We start from the raw sequence: 25,311 nt of genomic DNA, 5'->3' as shown, positions 1-25,311 counted from the left end.
AAATAGTCAAAGGCTTGAGGGACTGAAGGACTAACTCATAATTTGTAGGTTCATATGACTCTGGGAGTCATAATTTATGTGAACATGTAAAATCTTGGATTTTGTATTTATTTCTAAAGTCAAGTGTGCAGAGTTTATTTGAATTAAATATATCTCAAACAATAGTGTAAGAGACATTTTCTCTCCCCCATCTGTTTCCATCTTCAAGTTGGTATTAAACTTTCCATCATAAAAGTTAGTCCAGACACCTTTGCAAACAGAACATTTCTATTTGCTGTTACTAATGGTTGCTCTTAATTAGAGCAGTTCTGCTTTGCAACTTGTGATGTTTAAATGGTACCAACTCTCTAACTCTTCCTAAATAAACTACAGGATCCTGTTTTTTAAGATTGTCTAAATATATAACGGGAGTGTGGAAAGTATCAACAGTGTTTGCTTCTCTATCCTTATACCTGTACTAATTGTCTCTCCCAATGCAAGGCTTAAATCCAAATTCTTTCCAAAGAGCGCAATGGAAAACGGTATGTGAGTGGGTTTAAAAACAAAGTGTCGGAAACACTCAGCCGATCAGGTAGTATATGCAGAAGGGTCTTCCATTGAAAGATTGACTCTTTCCACGGATACTGCCTCATCTGAATGTATCCATTTTTTTCTGGTTTTATTTCAGAATTTCATGTGGGTGTATTATGTTTCTTTATACAATCTGGAAGTTATGATTTTGAATTTCCTGATTCAAGTCCATGAATTTCCTAACCAAATTGAACAATTGAATTAAATAAATCTGGCATGGTAACAGTTGGAATGAGAAAATGGCTGGGGTTCCAGTTTTCCAAAAAACATATTTAATTATTATTTTCTTGGGAGGGAACAAATCAGACACAACCTGGTCTGATTTGTGAGTCCAGTTAAAGTACAGTAAACCCTCCTAATACAGACTATAGGGGGCGAGTGGCAGGGAGAGAATGGTATCTGTTATTTCGGATTGTCTGCTATAATCAAGCTAGGTATTATCATTGCAAGAACTGCAGATAATAGTTAATACATAAAAGCACAAAGTGCTGGAGTAACTCAGCAGATCAGGCATAATCTCAGTAGAATATGGATAGGTGACATTGGGACCATTCTTCAGACTGCTTCAGTCTACTGAGTTACTCCAGCACTTTGTGTTCTTTTGCCTTAAAACTAGGCACCGGTGCCGCTGGTCTGCACCAATGAGCCCTTCTTCACCAGCTACCGCATGCTCCAGTTGACTCAACTGTTGTTGCAGCATGCGTTGTTGCCCTTGGTTGGAAGCGTTTTCTTTAGGCCGCTGCCAACTACAAGGTGCAGATGATCACCCTGGGGCTCCCTTCCTTCTTACCAGCTGCCTCTTCTTTCCGTCAGCCGTCGCTTTTGTCCGCTCCCTCTTCCACTGCTGCCTCCTCCTTCAGATGCTTTATCCACTCCGGGGCTTCCCCCTCTTCCTCCTTCTCCTCCGCAGTTTCCGACATCTTCTAAGGTGGAGTATATCTGCAACTCTGGGGGAGGAGTGGGGGGGGGGGGGGGACCGAGTGGACAAAGCTATGGGAGAAGGAGGAGGTGGTGGTGTGGGGGGGGGGGGGGGGCCGATTGCACAAGGCAATAGCAAACAGGAAGAAGCAGCAGATGGTGAGAGGGGAGAGAACCCCACGGTGACCGAGCGCGTCCTGTTGGTGACAGCAGACTGAAGAAAACTCTGTCCCCAGGGGCTACAACGTGAACCCCAACAGCAGCCGCTTCAACTGGACCGTGTGGTGGGCGAAGAAGGGCTTGCTGGTGAACCTTGCAAGCCGGGGGGTGGCATCAGAAGCTGAGGCTGTAAGCAGCTGTGATGGCACCATTGGTCCGTCTACGAGAACCAAAATAGGTTATGAAGGGCACCGTTAAAATTAGGGTTTACTATATTTGATTTTTAATAACTAAGCATGTGCAATGAAAACGGCCTTACCTGTGCTGCCACCCTATGGGAACAAAATATTCTTGAGGAAGATATTACTGCTTTAAGTTCTGCAGTAAGCATGACACAGATTTCCCATTGCATCCCAATACATGTACCGTTTTGCTGATTTGAGTGGCTTGCAACAGCTCCCCTGGTTCATTTTGAGGGCTAGCCATCAAAGTATGATAAGGAGATGATAGTTCCACAATATATGTTCATCAGGGGAGCTTGTATTGAAGTTTATTGTGAAGTTTTTTGCATGTTAGAGGGTGCAATAATTGGTACAAAACTGGTGATCATTTCAAGGTCATTTAACCAAATTTATGCATTGAGACTCTCCTCTGTGCCACTTCATGATTAACATCGAGGTTACAACAGAGTGATCAATTCTCCCTTGCTAGCAAAATATGAAGAAAGTCTATCCAGAGAACTAAATGCTGAAATGAATAGCCAACTTCAAAGGCAGCAATTTTTTTGGACTGCGTAACTACTTGCCAGTATTTGTGATGGCCATTTAATAGTGTTAATTGAAATGATTAAAACACAATTTGGAGCATGTACATTTTTGTACAACTTGACCTTTTATTCTTTGAAAAATTCTAGTGCCTGAGAACATTGTAATCATTGTACTGTGTTCATCTTCTTGTTACCAATACTGAGATCAATTTGAACTGCAGCATGAAGGAGATACAAGGAGCTGCAGATGCTGGTTTACAAAAATACAGTGGTGGAAGAACTCTGCAGGTCAGGCAGCATCAGCACTTTGTCTTTATTTTTAACTGCAGCCTAATGTCTACTGGTGTGATTCATTTGGTTTAGTGGCTATTTTTTCCTAACTTGTTGATACCTAATTGCTATAACATTGATGACATTTTGTATTATTGTGCTTGAACAACTTGTGTTAAAACAGTTTGAACACATCGAAGTAAAATCCAATTTGAAAATGACTGCTTTAATTTTCAGAGAAATTGTCTGAAATAAACTGCATTTGAATTTTTGATAGTACCAGGTAAGAGGAAAGCATTCAAGCTAACAGGACACTTAAAATTTACTAACCGGTTACCTGTGTAGCAAAGCCAAATATTGATAGTAGATTTCTGAAGGAATTTTTGAAATAATTGTCTCAAAAAGCTACTGTTCCATTTCAGTATAAAGCAGAATGTGGGATATTACACAATGTAACCAATTGGCCGGATGGCCTCCTATGACTTAATGAATTTATGATTATGAATCAAATTATTTCTCCCTCTTGCCTTCACACCTATCCCCCACTATCCAGACTCATTTACATTTTTTTCCACATTCTTTTGAAGATTATAACTTTTCGGAACTGTGAATTGATGGGCATTTGTAATGTAAAGGTTATATGTGGGCAGGTAATGTTATAGAAAATAGAGTATTTGAATTATTCAACTGCTCTTTTTAACAGGGAATACTAGAAATGTGAAATAATAAATTCTCCCCATAGATGTTTTCCACTTCCTCGTCTTATGCAAGCATTGAGTTTCAAATTTCAACCTTTAAAGTGCTATGCCTAATTGTGGTAAATAAATTAAAACCAGCCTTTAATCTGTTGATTTAACCTTGTTCAATTTGGGATATTTTAATACAAACATTTTGTTGTTGTAATTTCTAGATATGCAGGAAGAGGGCTTGAAACGACAAATTTAACCTTTTAATTGTTTTAATCATTGCAGCATAGTTAGGATTAGCGAGAACTTGATCAGCTGCACTGAGGAATGGCACATGGAATTTCAATCAGACAGGTGCGAGTTATATTTTAGGAAATCAAACCAAGGCAGGATTTACGCAGTGAACAGTAGGCGCCTAGGAACAAAGGCATTGTAGAACACAGGGATCTAGGATACAAGTACATTGTTCCCTTGAAAGTGGCATCACAGGCAGAAATCGTGGTGAAGAAGATTTTTATCACTGGCCTCTTTTAGACAGGGATTACTGGAGAGGTTGCGATGTTAGATTGTAGTTAAGCAAGACTTTGGTGAGATTGAAAGGTTTAGAGTGATTTCAAATGGGAATACCTTGGAGATGTATTTTGGTCAACATGGACGAGTCTGGCTGAAGGAACAGTTTCCGTGTTAGATATTTATTTCCATCCAATTTGGCATTGAGGGCTGTGTATGTGCTGTATATTTCTACTGAAGACATGTGATTGTGAGGGTGGATAAATGCATTTAGGAGGTTTACAGGTATTAAGCTGGGCTAAGCTGTTTGGTTCCAATTAATTAAAATCCTATAATGGCCTTGTGTGGTTTCTAGAAAACTTTGAATGAAAAATTCAGGAAATTTACAGTAAGGCTTGCGTGCAGGTGGCTCATATGGCATATCATATAAATGGAAAAGATTCAAATCTGAAAGTTAGAAATTTTCAGATGCTTGATCCGAAGACTTTGTTTTTCACGATCAGACAGTTGAATGACCAAAATACACAAATGTCAAGCAAGGTGAATGATGGGAAGTTGGAAACTAAAACACTTTTTTATGTTTTCTTTCAAAACCTGAATGAACTTTCACCTTCTGAAATCGTATTCTCTTCCTCTGCCATCTTGTATGCTGCTTTCTATTTTGACAAGTCACAAGCTCGGATTTTCATGATTCAGGTGGATATTAAACTTTTTCCAAGTAGAGTTTTCCCTGAGTAAAGTGTGGTTTTGGGAGTCTGATGTCAGGCTTGAGGATGATGTGACCTGTCAACTGGAGCTGGTTGATGCTATGAAAAATCGCTCACTTTAGTCCATGTATCCTGCTGATGGATCTTATAAATTTTATGGATGTGGTAATGGTGGTGCTTGTCCAGGTGAGTCTATGTCATGTTGTTGTCTATGTCCAAGAAGCATATCGGAGAGTTTGCAATATTGCTGATCAGTAGATTGTGAGCTTAGTGCTTGGTTTGAAAGTTGGCTTGGCAAAAAGGGAATTGAATTTTAAATTGAAATTTTGTCACAACATAGGTGCTCCCAAATTTGGGTGGTAATCTTATTGATTTACAGTATTCAGATGTGGCTTGTGTCAAAGGCCAATGAGGGGAGGGACGGGCCTTAATAAGCATCCCAATAGTTAAAGGCCCTCTGCCAATCTGTTTCCACACACACACACACACAACTGATCCAATAATACTGCCCTATTTAAATAAAGCCCTATTTTCAGACAAATTAAGCATTTGTAAATGTACACAAGTTTTGTGCAATGGACATATACTGGTCGTGAGTTGTTTTAGCATGGCTACACTGGCATAGAGATATGAGACAAATTTGGAATTTTGTTCTGTTGCTCCTCTATCCTCGGCTAGAACCAATTGTCCGTCCAAACCATCTCTCTTGATCAACCCTGGGCCATGAAATTAATGGCCCTTGCTGTCCAGACATCAATCACACTTCAGTTAGCTTGATGATATATTTTGTTTGAATAAAAAAAAACTAAAGAGACATTTAATTACTGTATTGAGGAAAACTTTTTAAAGTTATGCTCTTCATTTCCCTGGATGGATATCTTGTGACAATAATACTTTTAAAATGCTAACATGAGCTAACATAATCTTTTAATTTAAAATATTGACGTGGAATGACACTGTCATCAATTAGTTTTCTTTATGTGATTAAATTATTAGTGTTTCATTGAAGCAATATCCAAATGCCAGACAAATTACTTTTGCAGATTACTCACTGTAAAGGAATTGATTAAGCTTGGAAAAATGTTGCAGTCATAGTGGGGCATGTTTTGATCTGCCTTTCAGTTGCAATGTCTCTAAAACATGGAGGAATTGTAACCAGGAAGAGATTGTATTTGATAACACAAAATGGGCATGCTTGAATTCCCTGAAAAAATGAGATATATTCTACTGTGAAGAATGCAATTTTGGGAACGTTTGAATTGTGCAAGTGGAGGTATGTAAGATAGTAAATTGCAAATCCTAGATCAGTTGTTTAAACAATGGAATTGCAATCTTTCAGTTTTAAGATTTTGGTGTTGTAAACTCAGTGTGAAGTATCCATTATCTAACATATGCTGAATTATTAAATGTTTACTGTAACTAAATGGAAAACCACGTTAAAACAGATTTCTCTCTGCCTGTCTGCATGGATCACGGATTATTTGATTTCTCTTGGTGTTTTGTAAATGAACTTGTTCAGATAAACACCAGTCAGAAAACAATAAAAAGTAAGACGGTGCAGGCTCTAGAAAAGGGAAAGAAAGCAGAGCATCGAACAGGGTGGACATAATCTTTGACATGATTTGGTATAGTTGTATAATTTGACATGATTTGTATAAATTACAGTTTTATTTGAGTTAATGTCAATTTTATTTGAATGGTGAGATCTGTAAATCTGCAGTTTAAGGACGAGCGAGCCAGGGAGAGAATAATGGTCAGTACAGGTCCCCTGCAGGTTATGACCGGGGATCTGTTCCTCAGAACTATTTGTAACCCCACCAGTTTGCAAGTCAGAAATGTGGCGATATATTTAAATAAAAGAAAGGCCAACCAAGAGCAGTGTGTAGTTAAACCAAGATGTTTAACTCGTTGTTTCAGATATTGCCACAAACTGAGTTCCCCTCAACAGAAGATGCCTGCGGTTCTGTTGGAGAAGCTGCAGATCAAGATGAGGGGGGGATCTTATAGAGGTGTACAAAATCATGAGAGGAATAGATCTTGATCTAAGGACATAGGTTTAAGGTGAAGGGAAAAAGATTTAATAGGAGTCCGAGGGGTAACTTTTCCACACAAAGGGTGGTGGGTGTATGGAACAATCTGCCAGAGGATGTAGTTGAGGCTGGGACTACTGTAGCAAGTCTTTTAACTTACACTTGAATGCAATATACATGCTTTAAATTGGAATAGCTATGAATAAGGTTAGACTAAATTACATTCCTAATTACATTTCACAGTAAAGCCAGGCTCTGATCCACACATGCAGCACATTAATGATCTTAGTATATTCATGTATGGAAATCAGATTATAATCAAACACTTGGCCCATGTTGACCAACCTGGGTCTCACTGCACACCTGGTACTACTCCTGACCCTGGCTCCAGTTGCATACCTTCTCTCATTCCTGACCCTGAGTCCAGCATTACACCTGGTCCCAGCTTTGACTGCACACCTATTACTATTTCAAACCTTGACTCTGGATGCACACTTGGCCTTGCTCCTAGCCCCTCTGCACTGACAATATATCTGGCCCACACATAAAGCCCCATATCTGACCCCCTGGACTTAAATTATTACGTTCAAGTCCACAGGTGCTTATCTAATGCGGTAATCTTTTATGGGGCACTTCACAGACCAATTTATATATAACAAAATTTGCTACATCCATTGGCTTCCTTGTTATCTAACATGCTAGTTACTTTGTCAAAGAAGTCATCAATTGGTTGAACACAATTTCTCATCCATAAAATTATACTCATTCAGCTGTATAAGTATTCTGTTACCATTTCTTTCATTTTCCTAACAAACTGTCCTGAAGTCATTTTCACCCCCTCATTGTCCTCTCAGCTGGGACTTTTCCGAAATGCAAAGTCCAATAACTATATATTTAAGCAATATTATTCTATTAAATGTGATCTTGAGAGTACATCATATTTTCTGTGGTATTCATAACAAAACAATGATAAAAAGATCTTTGTTTTGATTGCACCTACCAACATGCATACATTATTATATTACAGTTAATATGTACCAATGGCAAAATTTTGTTCCAATGCTCCCCATTCCCAATTTCTTTGAAGTGATTGAAATCCAAATGAAGTTTAAATGGCATCATAAAAGTAAAACCTCCGGAATGGATGATATTCATTACGTGGTTGGTTGGGGTCAGTATCAGCACAATTACTATATTAAACTTTGAATCTTCAGATGTCCTGGTTCAAGCTAAAACTAAAGACAAATAATAATCTCCTCACACATTCCCCTGCAAGTATCTCTGTCACTCCTTTAAAATATGCCCCTTCTTTGAACAAGCTCTTAAATATCAGTTTCCATCTGATTACACGCCTTGAGGATGTTCATCTATGTGTTCAATTAATAAAACACCAAGATTAGGGACTTTTCTATTCAACCTGTCAAAGGAATTGGGGGGCATTTAGAAAGTCAGTGGGGTAACCAAACATAATAGTTGAGTGGCAAATGACAATAGTGCTACCTTCCCAATATTTAACTGAAGGAAATAATGGGTTAACGGGGCTGTATGTTGTGACAGACAGCCTGACACCTTGCATGTCATTTTATTATTACACTTATCCCATCCCCGTGGATGTTCCGGATGAATAAATTACGGTTTTGTCAACTAATTACAAATCAGGCTAATTACAAATCAATAACATTAGCCAACTTCGAAACATGAAGCGCCTGGCATTGGAATCCAGACATCACGGACAACTGGCCTCAGTTCCTCGCTCACATCTGGCAGTGTTCTCCATCTGAATCAGGGGCCGCAGAGCGTTTTTGAAAGTGGGGAGGCTGAGCCCGGTGAGGGAGTGGAGCAACCAAGTGGGGAGAGGGTGTGGAAGTGGGGTGTCCCCCCTCCCAGGGTAGGGACTTTTTGAAATTTGATGTATTAAAATCATGTTTTAGTGCATTGTAAAAGTATGATTTCAATGTTTTTTGTATGAAGTATTTTTAAGAGGTAACTTTTTAAGGAGTAACTTTTTCCATACAAAGGGTGGTGGGTGCATGGAACTAGCTGCTAGAGGAGGTAGTTGAGGCAGGGACCATCCCAACATTTAAGAAACAGTTAGACTGACACATGGATAGGACAGGTTTGGAGGTATGGACCAAAAGCAGGTAGCGGGTGTGGGCAAGTTACGCCGAAGGGCCTGTTATCACAATGTATCACTCTATGACTACACTATACCTCCACCATGCATGAATGCTTCAAAATCAAGTGATCGTGTTTTATTGCCATATACTCAAGCGTAGAAACATAGAAAACAGGTGCAGGAATAGGCCATTCGGCCCTTCGAGCCAGCACTGCCATTCAATATGATCATGGCTATTCATCTAAAATCAGTACCTCATTCCTGTTTTTTTCCCCCATATCCCTTGATTTCCTTAGCCCCAAGAACTAAATGTAACTCTCTCATGGAAACATCCAGTGAATTGGCCTGCACTGCCTTCTGTGGCAGAGAATTCCACAGATTCACAACTCTCTGCGTGAATAAAGTTTGTCCTCATCTCAGTCCTAACTGGCCTACCCTTTATTCTTAAACTGTGACCCCTGGTTCTGAACTCCCCCAACACCGGGAACATTTTTCCTGCAGTTACAGTAAGTGAAAATCTAGCAGGCAAGCAGGATGCTTTCTCCAACCACCCCCATTTGAAGTCCACTATCTTCCACTGTTTCTACCCAGTGCTTGGTACTTACTTCCAGCAGCCACTGGTTGTCCTCCAGGATGCACTGAGCCGCAGCCTGATCCATGCCGGTCACCTGGGCGAATTTGGCACAGAGACTCTCACGGCAGCGGCGCAACGCTTCCGACACCTCCGAAGGCCCGGGACTCTTGCACTGAGGCTGCTCCATGGCCAGAGCTGCAGTGAGTGACTCTCCAGCCCGGCAAACACTCGCCAGCTCCGCTCCCCATCTGCATCTGTCCCTGCCGCTGCTTCTGCTTCCAACACCCGTGGCCCATGCAGTTGATAGGAGTTTTGAAATTTTTGTTGATCACAGAATTTCTCACGACAGAGCGTGAGAAATTTGTGATCAGCGTGAGACTTTGTCGAAATGCGTTATTGTCACGCTCAAAGCGTGAGAGTTGGCTGCCCTGGAACTGCTTATTCCAACTTGAGTAATGTTTTTCACTCGTCAAATGCCCATGCCTTCTGCAGATGAAATATTTGCTTTCATGTTTTGCACACCAAATATTTAATGTTTGCTATTCTCAAAAATTGCATTTGCCACAATGTGAACCGCTATTCAAGTAGTAACAGTTTGTTATCTTATTGTCATGGATGTAATTATAAAACTAAGCATATCTCTTGTGGTCATTAGGAAAATTGTAATGGTGGGCCGTGACTTTGAAGCACTGAAATTGATGTGATTAAGTATGATGTTTTATGATTGACTCCAAAATGACGGAGGAACCATTAATTCTGTTGATCTGTAATAATTATGATTTCAAAGGAAACTTCAAGGTTATAAGTAAAATGAACTTGAGGGTTACCTTAAATTGTTAAATCTGATAGTTGAGTCCACAAGACTGACAGAAGATGAAGGGTTTCGGCCCGAAACGTCACCTATTTCCTTCGCTCTATTGATGCTGCTGCACCCGCTGAGTTTCTCCAGCATTTTTGTGTACCTACTGTTCATCAAAGTTGTGTTGGGCATCATTCAATCAGTGCAGGAGTTCACACTTGGACAGATCAAAGTGAAAAGGAGATTTAAAGTGATAGGCAACTGGAAGCACCCTGAAAGCAGCTGCTTCTCAAAGCAATCATCCATCTCTGCCCTCTGTTCTAGCCCCTTCCTTAAATATGTGCTGATTCACAATTCCATTTTATTCCTCTCCTTAGCCTTAGGGGAAATTTTACAGTGGTCACTCAACCAACCAATCTATATGCCTTGATGTGGTAAGAAACGGATGAACCTGGAGAAATCCCACGTAATCACAGGGCGAACATGCAAACTCCATGCAGTTTGATTCTTTGCATAACTTCCCTCTCATTGTTCTCTGCTGTCCAAAATGTTATTGACTTCTAACAATAAAATGCAATGACATGTATTTTTCACATTGAGAGACAGCTTTGTCAGTTTATGAATACATGCTATAAGACGATCAGCTCAGTCTATGGCTGTACTTTATAATAGAGTTAACTTGATTGTTTTCATCAAATTAGGTAATTGAAACCGTTCAATTTGTACTGGGGAGTAATTGTATCTGTGGGAGTTGGTTCAGACAGTGATAATTATTATGCCTTCGTGGTTTCTCATTTAGGCACTGTCTGTAACCAACAGTTTGTTGTTAACATTTGCTTTGGATAAACTATTTTGAAGTCTTGGATGTCAAGTTCAGAAAGAGTTTATGTAGAAGTATGGTTGTACACCTAGCTAACAGTGCGTTATGCTTACCCTCGAGGGATGTCTGTTTGACTAACTGATCGAATAATTTCCTGCTTTTATTTTAAGTCGAGGAACTTAATTTGTCCTTATGGCTTGTATAGCTTGTATAAGCATTTTGGCGCTTATACTTGTCTGCATCTCCACACAGTGAATCAAACATGGCATACTTATAATTCTATGTGCAGACAAACTGGAAATGTATGCTGTAAAGGGAGGGAACTTGTTGTCCTATCTGGGACACATGACAATAAACTCTCTTAACTTGACGACTTGATTCTTGTTTTGAATGGTTTCTTTGGAACTTTCTGACTTGATCTCAAAGTGCAGTAGTAAACTTGCCTAAAATGCTTTGTATAAGTGGCAAATTGAATGAACGTCTTTTAAAATCTTATAGAGGTGTATACATTCATGAGAGGGCACAGAGTCAATTGCCCAGAGTAGGGGAATCGAGGACCAGAGGACATAGGTTTAAGTTGAAAAGGGTGATGGGTGTATGGAACAAGCTGCCAGAGGAAGTAGTTGAGGCAGAGACTATTGCGACATTTAAGAAACAATTGGACAGGTTTATAGGGCTCTGGGCCAAACACAGGCAGGTGGGACTAGTATAGGTGGGACATGTTTGCCGATGTGGGCAAGTTGGGCTGAAGGCCTGTTTGCATGCTGTATGACATAAAAATGAGGAAAGGAATTATCGTAAAAAAAGTTTGATAGCACGTTATAATGAAACCTGGATGTGGGGATTGGTCGAAAATACTTGAGAGGTTGCATCTTAGTAATTATTCAGTAGATGATGAGAAGAAACTCATTCATTTAAAAAAAATCATCTTTTGAGGCAGAGTACTAAGGCAAGGCTAACACTGCTCAGTCCAATTTACCTTTGAGATGGTGCTGCGCAGTTGCCTTGAGTTCCTATGATCCCTCTGTCGAAGGTGCTCCCACAACATGTTGGGCAGGGAGTTATAGCATCTGTTTCTCCCAGACAAAGAAGGATGGTGATGTGTTAAGGATTGAGCGACTAGGTGGAGAACCTGCAGGTGGCAGTATTACTGTGTGCCAACTTACTTTATCCTTGGTGAAAGAGGAGAGAAACATATTTGTGTTTCTGGTCAATAGTAACCACCAAGGTGTTTAATGTGAGGGGCACTTGTTATGTTATTAGTGTTGAATGTCCAGGGACGGTGGTCAGAATCTGGTTGGGGATGATCATAGCCTAGCATTTTTAAGTGCCATTTATCTGCTAGAGGTATTGGTTTATTGCTGTCATGTATGTCGAGATACAGTGAAAAACTTGTCTTGCATGTTACCCAGTTAAATCATGCTGTGTATGAGTATAATCATGCCTACACAAGTATAACAAGCACGACACAGAGAATGTAGTGCTACCATATTATAGCTACAGAGAAAATGGAGATGGAAAAAAGTGCAGTGACGGATGTTGTGAGATCGGGATGCCATCCTAAGTTTAGAAGGTCTGATAGACGTGGGTAAGCAGCTATTTCTGAATCTGGTGGTGCATGATTTCAAGCTTTTATATCTTCTACCTGATGGGAGAAGAGAGAATGACTGGTGAAGTGTTAATGGTGTGAGGGGAGGTTGGTTTGTGTGATGGCCTGGGTTGCATCCACAAGTCGAAAGTTTCTTGTAGTGTTGAACAGAACTGTTCCCAAATCAAGTTGTGATACATCCCAACAAGATGCTTTCAACATTGCATCAATAAAGTCTGTAAGAGTCATTGGAGACATGCTGAATTTCCAGAGTATTCTGAGGAAGTTGGTGCGTTGGTGTGCTTTCCTGGCTGCAGCATTGACAGTAGCTGTAGGATAGACTGCAGATGATGAGGCTTTTTTTTCTTATGCCCTGAGACTCTCTAATTCTATCAGCAAAAGTTGACAATAGAATTAGGAAGTCTCAGTACATTGATTTGACTATTTAAGATTGAGATGATAAATTGCTTAATATGAAAGTGAGTAAATGTAAGAATTCTCTATTCCAGTTGGCTAAGAATCATTGACTATAATCAAGGCTGAAATTAATGGACTTTTGGATTTAGCGACTCGTAACGCTAACGGCAGGTACACGGGAAACTTGTTACCTCGTGAAAATGTTTCATCATGTTAAGATTTCCACGAGTCAAATTTACTCTTGAAGGAAAAATTTGAAACTTTTAAACTCGTTGTAATATCGTAGTAGCCCGTGAGTTTACCGTAGTGACTCGTGAGTAACTCGTGGGTTTGGCCTGAGTGCCGAAAGTGAAATGTTGAAGATGAGTCAGATCTTAATGGGAAATGAATGAATGGATGGATGGATATAGGGGTCTGAAATTAATTTGGATACTTTTGATGGGAGAGAGCCGCCGATGAAGCTGAAGGTACAGAGCGAAGATGGGGGCTCAAGCATTGATGGGAAGGATTAACACCGGGCGGGACGCGTGAAAAGTGACCATACTGAGGGAATTCCCACGTATATGAAGCAGAGAGAAACGTGAGTTCTACATAGATTATGTTTGAGCCAGCGAGGAGACATTTCTTCAGAATGATTTTATAATGTGAGGGGACATTATAAGCCATGGGAGATAGACACAAAATGCTGGAGTAACTCAGCGGGGCAGACAGCATCTCTGGAGAAAAGGAATTGGTGACGTTTCGGGTCGAGACCCTTCTTCAGACTGGTTTTGTGCTGTGCTGTTGCCGTATCTCTTGAGAGAAGTAATGGGTCACGACCCAAAACGTCACCCATTCCTTCTCTCCAGAGATGCTGCCTGTCCCGCTGAGTTACTCCAGCATTCTGTGTCCATCTTCGATGGCGAGGAACTGTGCCTGCCCATTGCAAGTTCATGCCGCACGACGTGCCACCTACCTCCGCTACTCAAGGAGCTTGTGCTGAGCGGTAACCAGCAGTGGAGCTTCAACTGGGGCAGGCTTTACCTGCCTGGCTGGTTGGAGCTGCTGGACCTCGGTAGCAACCTGTTGACCACAGTGCCTCGCATGCTGTCCAACTGCACCTAGACCTTGCGCGTCTTCAACCTCACCCGCAACCAGATCTCCAAGCTGACCAAGGACTTCCTGCGGGGCGTGACCTCCCTGCAGTATCTGGATCTCAGCTACAACAACCTGAAGACCATCCAGGCCTCCAGTTTCCTGGACAGCACCATCAAACACCTTCGGGAGCTGCGGCTAAGCGGCAACCACTTTCTCTGCACCTGCGACGCCAGATGGTTCGTGTGGTGGATCAATCAGACCACGGTCTACATCTCTCACCTGGTCACCGATGTCACCTGCACCTCCCCCAAAGCCCACCGCGGCCATGGTGTCGGCATGGTGGACCTGCACTCCTGCGAGTTGGCCACAATGTCGGCATTGGCCTCTACACTTTCTCTGCCTTGATCACCCTCTTGCTCCTCTATTTGATACTTAAAACAGGCTTTCATTCACGGTGGTGCAGTGATAGAGTTGCTGCCTGACAGTGAATGCAGCGTCGGAGACCCGGGTTCGACCCCGACTACGGGTGCTGTCTGTACTGAGTTTGTAAGTTCTCCCCGTGACCTGCGTGGGTTTTCTCTGAGATCCCCCCACACTCCAAAGATGTACAGGTTTGTAGGTTAATTGGCTTGGTGAATGTAAAAATGTCCATAGTGGGTGAAGGATGGTGTTAGTGTGCGGGGATCGCTGGTAGGCGCGGACTCGGTGGTCCAAAGGACCTGTTTCCGCTCTGTATCTCTAAACTAAACCAACAGGGGAGAACACTGGACCTTCTTGGTCAGTTTATTATTTTACACTTATATACATTATACAGATCACGGAGTGTGAAATAAAGCTGGCAAGCCAAGGTCATGCAAGAAACGGAGGAAAATGGGAGACTATTTTATTCAGCAACTCCGTTCTGGCAGAACATCTATCCTGTGTTAAGAAACCTAACTTTCAGGGGATTTAAATCTTGAGTTCAACTTCTACCTGAATTTAATCGATTTACAAAAGCTTTGAAGTTCTCCCTGCAGTCCGTTTCATAAACACCTTTACGTTTTGCGCTTTTTTTGACAGCCAAGCACTTTAAATGCCATTTATTGCATTGTAGCAATGATAGGCAACGATTTGATAAAAGGTTAAACCTGTTTTTTTTGTTTGCAAACACACAGCGGTTAATTACATGACAAGAGAAACATAGAAAATAGGTGCAGGAGTAGGCCATTCGGCCCTTCGAACCTGCACCACCATTCAATATGATCATGGCTGATCATCCAACTCAGTATCCTGTACCTGCCTTCTATCCATACCCCCTGATACCTTTAGCCACAAGGGCCACATCTAACTCCCTCTTAAATATAGCCAATGAACTGGCCTCATCTACCTTCTGTGGCAGAGAATTCCACAGATTCACCACTCTCTGTGTGAAAAATGTTTTTCTCATCTCGGTCCTAAAATATATCCCCCATATCCTTAAACTGTGACCCCTTGTTCTGGACTTCCCCAACATCGGGAACAATCTTCCTGCATCTAACCTGTCCAACCCCTTAAGAATTTTGTAAGTTTCTATAAGATCTCCCCTCAATCTTCTAAATTCTAGCGAGTACAAACCGAGTCTATCCAGTCTTTCTTCATATGAAAGTCCTGACATCCCAGGAATCAGTCTGGTGAACCTTCTCTGTACTCCCTCTATGGCAAGAATGTCCTTCCTCAGATTAGGAGACCAAAACTGTACGCAATACTCCAGGTGTGGTCTCACCAGGACCCTGTACAACTGCAGTAGAACCTCCCTGCTCCTATACTCAAATCCTTTTGCTATGAATGCTAACATACCATTCGCCATCTTCACTGCCTGCCGCACCTGCATGCCTACTTTTAATGAATGGTGTACCATGACACCCAGGTCTCTTTGCATCTCCCCTTTTCCTAATCGACCACCATTCAGATAATAGTCTACTTTCCTGTTTTTGCCACCAAAGTGGATAACCTCACATTTATCCACATTATACTGCATCTGCCATGCATTTGCCCACTCACCCAGCCTATCCAAGTCACCTTGCAGCCTCCTAGCATCCTCCACACAGCTAACACTGCCCCCCAGCTTTGTGTCATCCGCAAATTTGGAGATGTTGCATTCAATTCCCTCGTCCAAATCATTAATATATATCGTAAATAGCTGGGGTCCCAGCACTGAGCCTTGCGGTACCCCACTAGTCACTGCCTGCCATTGTGAAAAGGACCCGTTTACTCCTACTCTTTGCTTCCTGTCTGCCAGCCAGTTCTCTATCCACATCAATACTGAACCCCCAATACCGTGTGCTTTAAGTGTGTATACTAATCTCTTATGTGGAACCTTGTCGAAAGCCTTCTGAAAGTCCAGATATAACACATCCACTGGTTCTCCCTTATCCACTCTACTAGTTACATCCTCGAAAAATTCTATAAGATTCGTCAGACATGATTTACCTTTCATAAATCCATGCTGACTGTCCAATGATTTTACCACTTTCCAAATGTGCTGCTATCCCATCTTTAACAACTGATTCTAGCAGTTTCCCCACTACTGACGTTAGACTAACTGGTCTGTAATTCCCCGTTTTCTCTCTCCCTCCCTTTTTAAAAAGTGGGGTTACATTAGCTACCCTCCAATCCTCAGGAACTACTCCAGAATCTAAAGAGTTTTGAAAAATTATCACTAATGCATGCAGCTACATAAGAGACACAGAGAAGCTGATCATCGGGGCAGTTCTGTCCATGGTCATAGGAGGCTTTTTATAGTAAAAAAACTGCATGACATCATTTTTATCCATGTGATGATTTTTCCACACGTCGGTAGTCGTTGTTGGCTCAAGAGTAACTCGGGAGAGGAAATTGGTACATCGCAGAAATGAGAAGTAAACGGCAAACTTAGACATACATGTGGGAATTCGTTTAAACTCGTGAACATAAACTTGGAATCTCGGAGACAACCACAAGTTTGAATTTTTCTTTCACTCGGGATCACTCGTGGGTGGACTCGCACTGTGGGACAGGGCCATTAATCTGCTGCATTTTCATATTCATTCATCTAAACATGGCAGGAATTGGAAAAAATAATCCGATGTTACAACAGTTAAGGGTCATTAAAAATAAACCATTTCTGTACAGCAGAAAATTAGGCCAACTGAGTGTTCAAAGGTAGATTGGAACAGGTGAGTGCTACTGGGGGAATATTGCATTGGGGGAGGTGGACCCAATGGGTCCACGCTTGGTCTATCTAAACTAAACCTCTCAACCATCTACATCTGACCTAAATTATACTCTCCCTCTCTCCCCCCCCTTTCTCCCCCCCTTTCTCCCCCCCTTTCTCCCCCTCTTTCTCCCCCCCTTTCTCCCCCCCCTTCTCCCTCCCCCTTTCTCCCCTCCCCCTTTCTCCCCCCCCCCCTTCTCCCCCCCCTTTCTCCCCCCCCCCTTTCTCCCCCCCCCCTTCCCCCCCCCCCACTTTCTACCCCCCCCCCCTTTCTCCCCCCCCTTTCTCATCTACTCTACTATCTCTTTCTTTCTTATTTCTCTCTTTAAAAAAATAGAAATTGAAGTTGTACAGAGAATGTATCATGTTAACATATATTTGGCACCTGAAAAAAGGTACCACTGTATTGTACTTCTAATAAATAAATAAATAATGAATTTAAAAAAGAGCCTGATATGTGCATTTGTTGATTTTTTTAAATGGAAGGCCGTTTTGATGTAATACCTAGTACCTATACCTATTTCATATTTAGTATGTGTGACATACTAAATATGAAAAATAACAGGCAATGGACACGGGCAAGTGATGTCTCACATACTGATCTAATTGAAGGTCAGCAGTCGGGAGAAGTGACTCCAAGAACATCCCCGTCCTGGATGGCAGTGTGAACTGTGAGGAGGAGGCTATGAGGATGCAGGGTGACTTGGACAGGTTGGGTGAGTGGGCAGATGCATGGCAGATGCAATTTAATGTGGATAAATGTGAGGTTATCCACATTGGTGGCAAAATCAGGAAGGCAGATTATTATCTGAATGGTGTCAAATTGGGAAAAGGAGACCTGGAGGTACAATGAGATCTGGAGGTCCTTGTTCATCAGTCACTGAAAATAAGCATGCAGGTACAGCTGGCAGTGAAGAAAGCGAATGGCATGTTGGCCTTCATAACAAGAGGAGTTGAGTATAAGAGCAATGAGGTCCTTCTGCAGTTGTACAGGGCCCTAGTGAGACCACAACTGGAGTATTGTGTGCAGCATGGGTCTCCAAATTTGAGGAAGGACATTTTTGCTATTGAGGGAGTGCAGCGTAGGTTCACGAGGTTAATTCCCGGGATGGCGGGACTGTCATATGTCGATAGAATGGTGCGGCTGGGCTTGTATACTCTGGAATTTAGGATGAGAGGGAATCTTATTGAAACATATAAGATTATTAAGGATTTGGACACGCTAGAGGCAGGAAACACGTTCCCGATGTTGGGGGAGTCCAGAGCCAGTGGCCACAGTTTAAAAATAATGGGTAAGCCATTTAGATGAGGAAAAACTTTTTCACACAGAGGGTTGTGAATCTGTGGAATTCTCTGCCTCAGAAGGCAGTGGATGCTTTCAAGAGAGAGATAGATAGAGCTCTTAAAGATAGCGGAGTCGGGGATATGAGGAGAAGGCAGGAACGGGGTACTGATTGTGGATGATCAGCCATGATCACTGTGAATGGCGATGCTGGCCCGAAGGCCGAATTGGCCAACTCCTGCACCTATTGTCTATTGTCATGATGGGACCTAGCATGTGAAGTTGGTACATTTGTAGCTTGTTCATTCAAAAGCATAAAATAGATGCTTGTCTTTCTGAAATCCCCACTGTCGCTCTAAATGATCCTTAGCCATTCTGTGATGTTAAAAAACATTTGAGAGTGTTGGATACAGTATTGTCAATGAGGCTGGACAGAATCCCAGCTGTAATACAGAGGATCAGTGCTTGAGAACTAGTCATGCACTGAGACAAACTGTTCTAGTGCAGTTACAATACTGATATCTGCTCCACCATGTGAAAGATGTCCAGGCACGTCCATTTTAGAAAAAGCAGGCCAGTCCAATCTGACCAATGGTTGCTCAATTGGTCCACTCTTAATTGTCATAGAATGGACAATCAAACAACATTTACTCATCAATGATCTACTTACTGATGTCCTGTGAGGGTGTTGCGAGGAAAACTTGGGTTTCAACCTCTTCTGGGCATAGGTCCAACCATGGACGAAAGAGAAATATTCAAGAGATGAAGCGAGAGCTATTGCAGTTGACATCAAGGGTGCATTTTCATCAAGTGTGGCATTAAGAAGCCTTGGTAAAACTTAAATTAATAAGCATCAAGGGAAAATAACTTTAGTAGCTCGAGTCATACTTTATACAAAGGAAATGTGAGAAAAAATCAAAGCACTGGAGGAACTCAGTGGGTCAGGCAGAATCTACAAAAGGAATGGAAAAACAATGTTTTGAGTCGAGTTCCTCCTTCAGGTTGATGGAGTGGGAAAAAAATGGAAAGGGAGGTGGAAGGATTCATGGCAAGGGATAGGTGGATACAGGTGAGGTGAGGGGGTGCGTGATTGGTAGAGTATTTGATTAAGGTTAGAGGCGAAAAGGAGACAAAAGGGTGTTGGATAAGGAAACCAGAGGGGGGGCATAATGTTAAGCCAGAGGGAGGGATACTGGTGGAAGGGGACAAGGAGGGGGGGAGGTAAATAGGGAAATAAGGGACATGGGAGATGAACCACAACTGAAGGCTTGGGTCCTGTTCTGGGCTCTGCATTTTAGGAATCTTGTGTAGGATTCGGAGAAGGTGAAAGAAGCAGCATGACTTTGGTGGTGGAGTTGAGGTGAAGCAGGAAACAATGTACCGACCAGATTTTAAAAAAAAAAAGCTTCTTGATAGCTGTTATCAGACATCTAACTGGATCTCTCATACACTAATGATGTCCTTCTGATCTTCCAAACTCCCTCAATGCGGCCCTTGCACTTCTTCGTTATTCTATCTGAAATTTATTTGTTGACCTCCCAGTGAAGCGAGATGTCCGTCCGGGAATGTTGCCGACTGGCCCGTTGCAGATTGCAGGAGTACGTGCTGAGGGACGCACTGAAGCTTGGTGCAGCCAAAGCTAAGGGTCTGTGGGGGAGGACCACAGTCTAGGGTCCTTCCGCTGCTGGACATGGAGGGCAGGGTGTGGTGGAGACTCCCCTCAAAAACAATAAGGGCAGGGATTCCAAGCCAGTGGGCCACATGAGTGGCAAGGGTGGGGGAAAAAAATTGGTGTGATTTGTGTAAACAGTATTGAATGTTTATATAGTCCCCGAGAATGTCGGATAATTATTTTGCACGGTTCCTGTATTGTATATGTTTATTACTTGAATAAAGTCTATTTTGAATGGTTTTTTTTAAATTACAAAATTTTGTCCAATGAATGTGGTTTGTGTGAGAGAATCTGTTATTTTTAGCTTCTTTTGTCAGATAAAAGCATGAAATAGAGCAAGTTTTATTTCATAATAAAAGACATTTGGGCAGGTGCATGAATAGGAAAGGTTTAGAGGCATATGGGCTAAACGCAGCCAGGTGGGATTAATGTAGATGGGACATCTTGGTAGGAATGGGCAAGTTAGGTCGAAAGGCCTGTATCTGTGCAGTGTGACTCTCATAGAATAGGAACTATACATTGTTTCTATGGGTATTATTGAATGCCAGAGTTGATATCACCGTGCACTTCATTTTCTTCTACCCTTTTTCATAAAATATTAGTGTACATCCCTCTTGCACTAACGTTATCGAGAGCTTAGGAGATATTTCTTTTTACCAGGTTGTCAAAATTTTAATTATCCAAGCTCAGTTTCACACCACACAACATGGAGCCAGAGCACAAAAATAATTAGAAATGCAGTTTCACAGTGCTGCACGAGGGTTCTGGCCAGGGTTGACGAAGCAGGAAATTGGGATCTTTCAAAAGATGGAAATGCTGGTTATCAAAGCACGTTTAATAAGATCCTGATGTATGGCAGTTGGCATGTCATACATGCAGTTTTTATTCTAATCCCAAATTTAGCTTTAGCTTGCAAGTACTGTATTCCTTGTTAAGGTATTCTGACTAGGTGATTGGAAATAAAATCCGATTTGACAGTTCATTAACTGGCAAAATTTAGTTGACAGTTTTGATTTATATTTACTTCATCATTTAAATGTAGAATCTTTGACTAATTGGTATTTTGAAGAAATTGCAGGCTTCAAACAATTTGTGGTTTGTGTGTCTTTGTCTGAGCTTTATAGTGACAATAAAATGTGTTCTGTACTAGAGGCTATGTTTATGAGCCCCAGCTGTTACATTACCATGCAGACCCCTGGGATACATGGGCCAGAGGGAAAGTTGCAAAAATATATGAACCTTAAACAGAGGTGGTGACACCATGTTTCTGACTTTGAAGGAGATGCAGACAAAGAACACCATGCAACCAAGCGTTCTTTTAAGTATACATAACCCAATGAATCAGCCTGATAATCATCAAATGTTAAAATCTTGCTGTAGAGTACTCAAAAAGAGTTTAGTTGCACCATTTGGATCCACAGCGAGTTGTAGAAGAATTGCTTTGGCAGATTGCAACTCATGAAGTAGTTCAGTGTATATCTGACATTTTTTTAAATATTGTTAAATCTATTATGTGATCAATAGCTTTGTATGAATGTGACTTTGCTATTGAATTCTAGTGCAGTAATCACGTCTTTTTCTAAAATTGTATTTCAGAGTCCAGATGATTGAGTTAATTATTGCCAACACAAAAGCTGCTTAATTTTCGACTGCAGATTAAATTATATGGACTGCACCCATCTGTGAGACAAATAGTCTAGTCTGCTGGAGCTTGTGAGCTGCAGTGATTGATGTATATTGTTTCTGATGTGCAGCTTTTGGGTGCTGTGCAACAACAAAAGAGTCACGTCAGTGTGTAGCATGGCGCTTTAATACAAGGTTTAGAGACATTTTACCCTCCTTTCTTGTGTTCAGTTGATTTGCTGATGTGTTGCTGCTAAACTGAGGTGGTCACTGCTGAAATTGCACCATAAGTGTTGTGGCGTTCTTGAGGTTGGGTTGACGCTTGTTTACATGGAAGATTTTATTAATTGGAGGCTGAACATTAAGTATTTTGGTAAGTTAATTCATTTTTCCGATTAATTGAATAATACAACCTCTAACACTAACTCAAATTTAGTTTCAGATGTATTCATGATAATTTGTGAAGTTTGTCATATTTCGACCATGTACTATGCATACAGTAGCGGAGATATCATTGCAGAACAAACTTTATTTTTGTACTTGTAAGGTATTTTCAAATTATATATTTTGTTAAATCACGAAATGAATAATATTAAAAACTATTGACTTAAACTTAGTGTCTCATGCTGGTCATTTTTAAGGAAACAGATTTTTACAGACTGTCAGCTGGATTCAAGCTTTGAAACTTGAAATGTATTAAGGTCTTAAAAATGGAAGATGTGTTTGAGGGTGATGGCAAAAATGTATTCATAAAGATAAAACAGCTTTATAATTTAGTCTGATTTGAAGCAGAATGGTGTCACATTGTGTGTGATATGTGGCAGATTTTGCATGAACTGATTATCTTGCATTGTTGTTCTAGATTCATGGTGCATTTCTCTTATGGACTAGACTAAGGACTAGCTTGAAATAACCATTTCTGTTTGCAATGTATAAATTCATGGTAACATTACAGAACTGTTGACAGCTCACGTATCAAATTAAATGCCTAACATGTAAAACATATTCTGACAGTTATTTTTAAAAACAGCAGAATAGTATCATATTATAAATCCTAAAGAGTTTTGAAAAATTATCACTAATGCATGCAGCTACATAAGAGACACGGAGAAGCTGATCATCGGGGCAGTTCTGTCCATGGTCATAGGAGGCTTTTTATAGTAAAAAAACTGCATGACATCATTTTTATCCATGTGATGATTTTTCCACACGTCGGTAGTCGTTGTTGGCTCAAGAGTAACTCGGGAGAGGAAATTGGTACATCGCAGAAATGAGAAGTAAACGGGGGGAGGTGGACCCAATGGGTCCACGCTTGGTCTATCTAAACTAAACCTCTCAACCATCTACGTCTGACCTAAATTATACTCTCCCTCTCCCCCCCCTTTCTCCCCCCCCCCCACTTTCTCCCCCCCACTTTCTCCCCCCCCACTTTCTACCCCCCCCTTTCCCCCCCCCTTTCTCATCTACTCTCTACTATCTCTTTCTTTCTTATTTCTCTCTTTAAAAAAATAGAAATTGAAGTTGTACAGAGAATGTATCATGTTAACATATATTTGGCACCTGAAAAAAGGTACCACTGTATTGTACTTCTAATAAATAAATAAATAATGAATTTAAAAAAAGAGCCTGATATGTGCATTTGTTGATTTTTTTAAATGGAAGGCCGTTTTGATGTAATACCTAGTACCTATACCTATTTCATATTTAGTATGTGTGACATACTAAATATGAAAAATAACAGGCAATGGACACGGGCAAGTGATGTCTCACATACTGATCTAATTGAAGGTCAGCAGTCGGGAGAAGTGACTCCAAGAACATCCCCGTCCTGGATGGCAGTGTGAACTGTGAGGAGGATGCTATGAGGATGCAGGGTGACTTGGACAGGTTGGGTGAGTGGGCAGATGCATGGCAGATGCAATTTAATGTGGATAAATGTGAGGTTATCCACATTGGTGGCAAAATCAGGAAGGCAGATTATTATCTGAATGGTGTCAAGTTGGGAAAAGGAGACCTGGAGGTACAATGAGATCTGGAGGTCCTTGTTCATCAGTCACTGAAAATAAGCATGCAGGTACAGCTGGCAGTGAAGAAAGCGAATGGCATGTTGGCCTTCATAACAAGAGGAGTTGAGTATAATAATAATAATAATAAATTTTATTTTTATAGCGCTTTTCTAAGACTCAAAGTCGCTTTACAATAGTAACAGACAATAGCAAACGGAGAAGCGGCGAACAAACAGCGCCAGCGTCCTCTCCGTGCAGGACATAAAGAAAGAATACAGACATAACAATAATAGACATTTAATCGGAATAACATATAATCGGAATATAACAAATAATAAAGACATCACAGAGACACAAATTAAAAACAGAATTCAATCCAAAAACAGAAAATCAAAAACACAGTGTGAAGAGAGAGCAGCGGCAACCAATTCGTGCCAGCGTCCACTCTCCCTTCACGGCAGCCATCTTGGACACAGACCTACAAGACTACAGTTAGACAAAAAAAATCATCCCCCCACAGTGGATAGCACTATGGGGGAAGGCACAATGTCCAGTCCCCACCCCATGTTCACCCCAAAGTCAGGCCTATTGAGGCCACCGCAATTGCCTCTACGGAGGCCCGATGTCCCTGGCCGTTCTCACCGGGTGGTCTTGCCCCGGCGTCGGGAGAGTCCTTTCGGCGGCTGGGCCACTTGGAACGGCCGCTTTCTGGTTGGAGCCCGCAGCTGCCGAAGCTGACAAGGCCGCGCCGGTTTGGAGCTCCCAGGCTCCAGATGACAAAGTCGGCGCCGCCTCTCCGCAGCCCGCAGCCCGGAGTTGTTGCCCTCGGCGGTCCAGCTCGCCAGAGCTCCAGCGCGTCGCTCCAGCGCGGCGACCCAGGCAAGGCATCGCCCGCTCCGCTCCGCTCCGCTCCAGCGCTCCAATGCCGTGCCGCCGCCGAGGCCGAGGTGCTGGGCGTTTCCCGCCAGGAAACGGCGCTCCAAGCCCGCAGGTAGGCCACGAGGACGGATCGACGGGCAGCCCAGAGAAGAAGCTGCCACACCGACCAGGTAGGGACCTAGAAATTAGGTTTACACCTACCCCCCACATTAAAAAGACCATATCCCCTACAAACAAAAAACAGAACTCAGTAAAAACTATAAAAAAAACGGATTTAAAACGGACGGCTGCTGGCTAGCAGCCGTTCACCAAGATGGCTCCTCCTCCTCGAGTATAAGAGCAATGAGGTCCTTCTGCAGTTGTACAGGGCCCTAGTGAGACCACAACTGGAGTATTGTGTGCAGCTTTGGTCTCCAAATTTGAGGAAGGACATTTTTGCTATTGAAGGAGTGCAGCGTAGGTTCACGAGGTTAATTCCCGGGATGGCGGGACTGTCATATGTCGATAGAATGGTGCGGCTGGGCTTGTATACTCTGGAATTTAGGATGAGAGGGAATCTTATTGAAACATATAAGATTATTAAGGATTTGGACACGCTAGAGGCAGGAAACACGTTCCCGATGTTGGGGGA

The 25,311-nt window shown here is 41.9% G+C and overlaps 1 protein-coding gene across 6 annotated transcripts in view; it reads left to right on the top strand.

The window, feature by feature from the left end:
- ptk2 (protein tyrosine kinase 2) overlaps positions 1–25,311 on the top strand; it is a 465,509-nt gene that overhangs the window by 40,519 nt on the left and 399,679 nt on the right. The window contains exon 1 of one of the 6 annotated variants that reach the window (XM_033019899.1): positions 5,722–5,859. The exons of 4 other annotated variants lie outside the window; for them this stretch is intronic. In XM_033019899.1, coding sequence (XP_032875790.1) covers positions 5,823–5,859 — 37 coding nt within the window. In that variant the 5' untranslated portion in view covers positions 5,722–5,822. Of the gene's footprint in view, positions 1–5,721; positions 5,860–21,869; positions 22,169–25,311 lie in introns of those variants that run through there. One more of the 6 variants, XM_033019896.1, reaches the window with a different exon arrangement.

Source organism: Amblyraja radiata, chromosome 4 (assembly GCF_010909765.2).
Source record: "Amblyraja radiata isolate CabotCenter1 chromosome 4, sAmbRad1.1.pri, whole genome shotgun sequence".
NCBI classification, from domain to species: domain Eukaryota; kingdom Metazoa; phylum Chordata; class Chondrichthyes; order Rajiformes; family Rajidae; genus Amblyraja; species Amblyraja radiata.
This window is presented reverse-complemented; position numbering and strand designations above follow the sequence as displayed.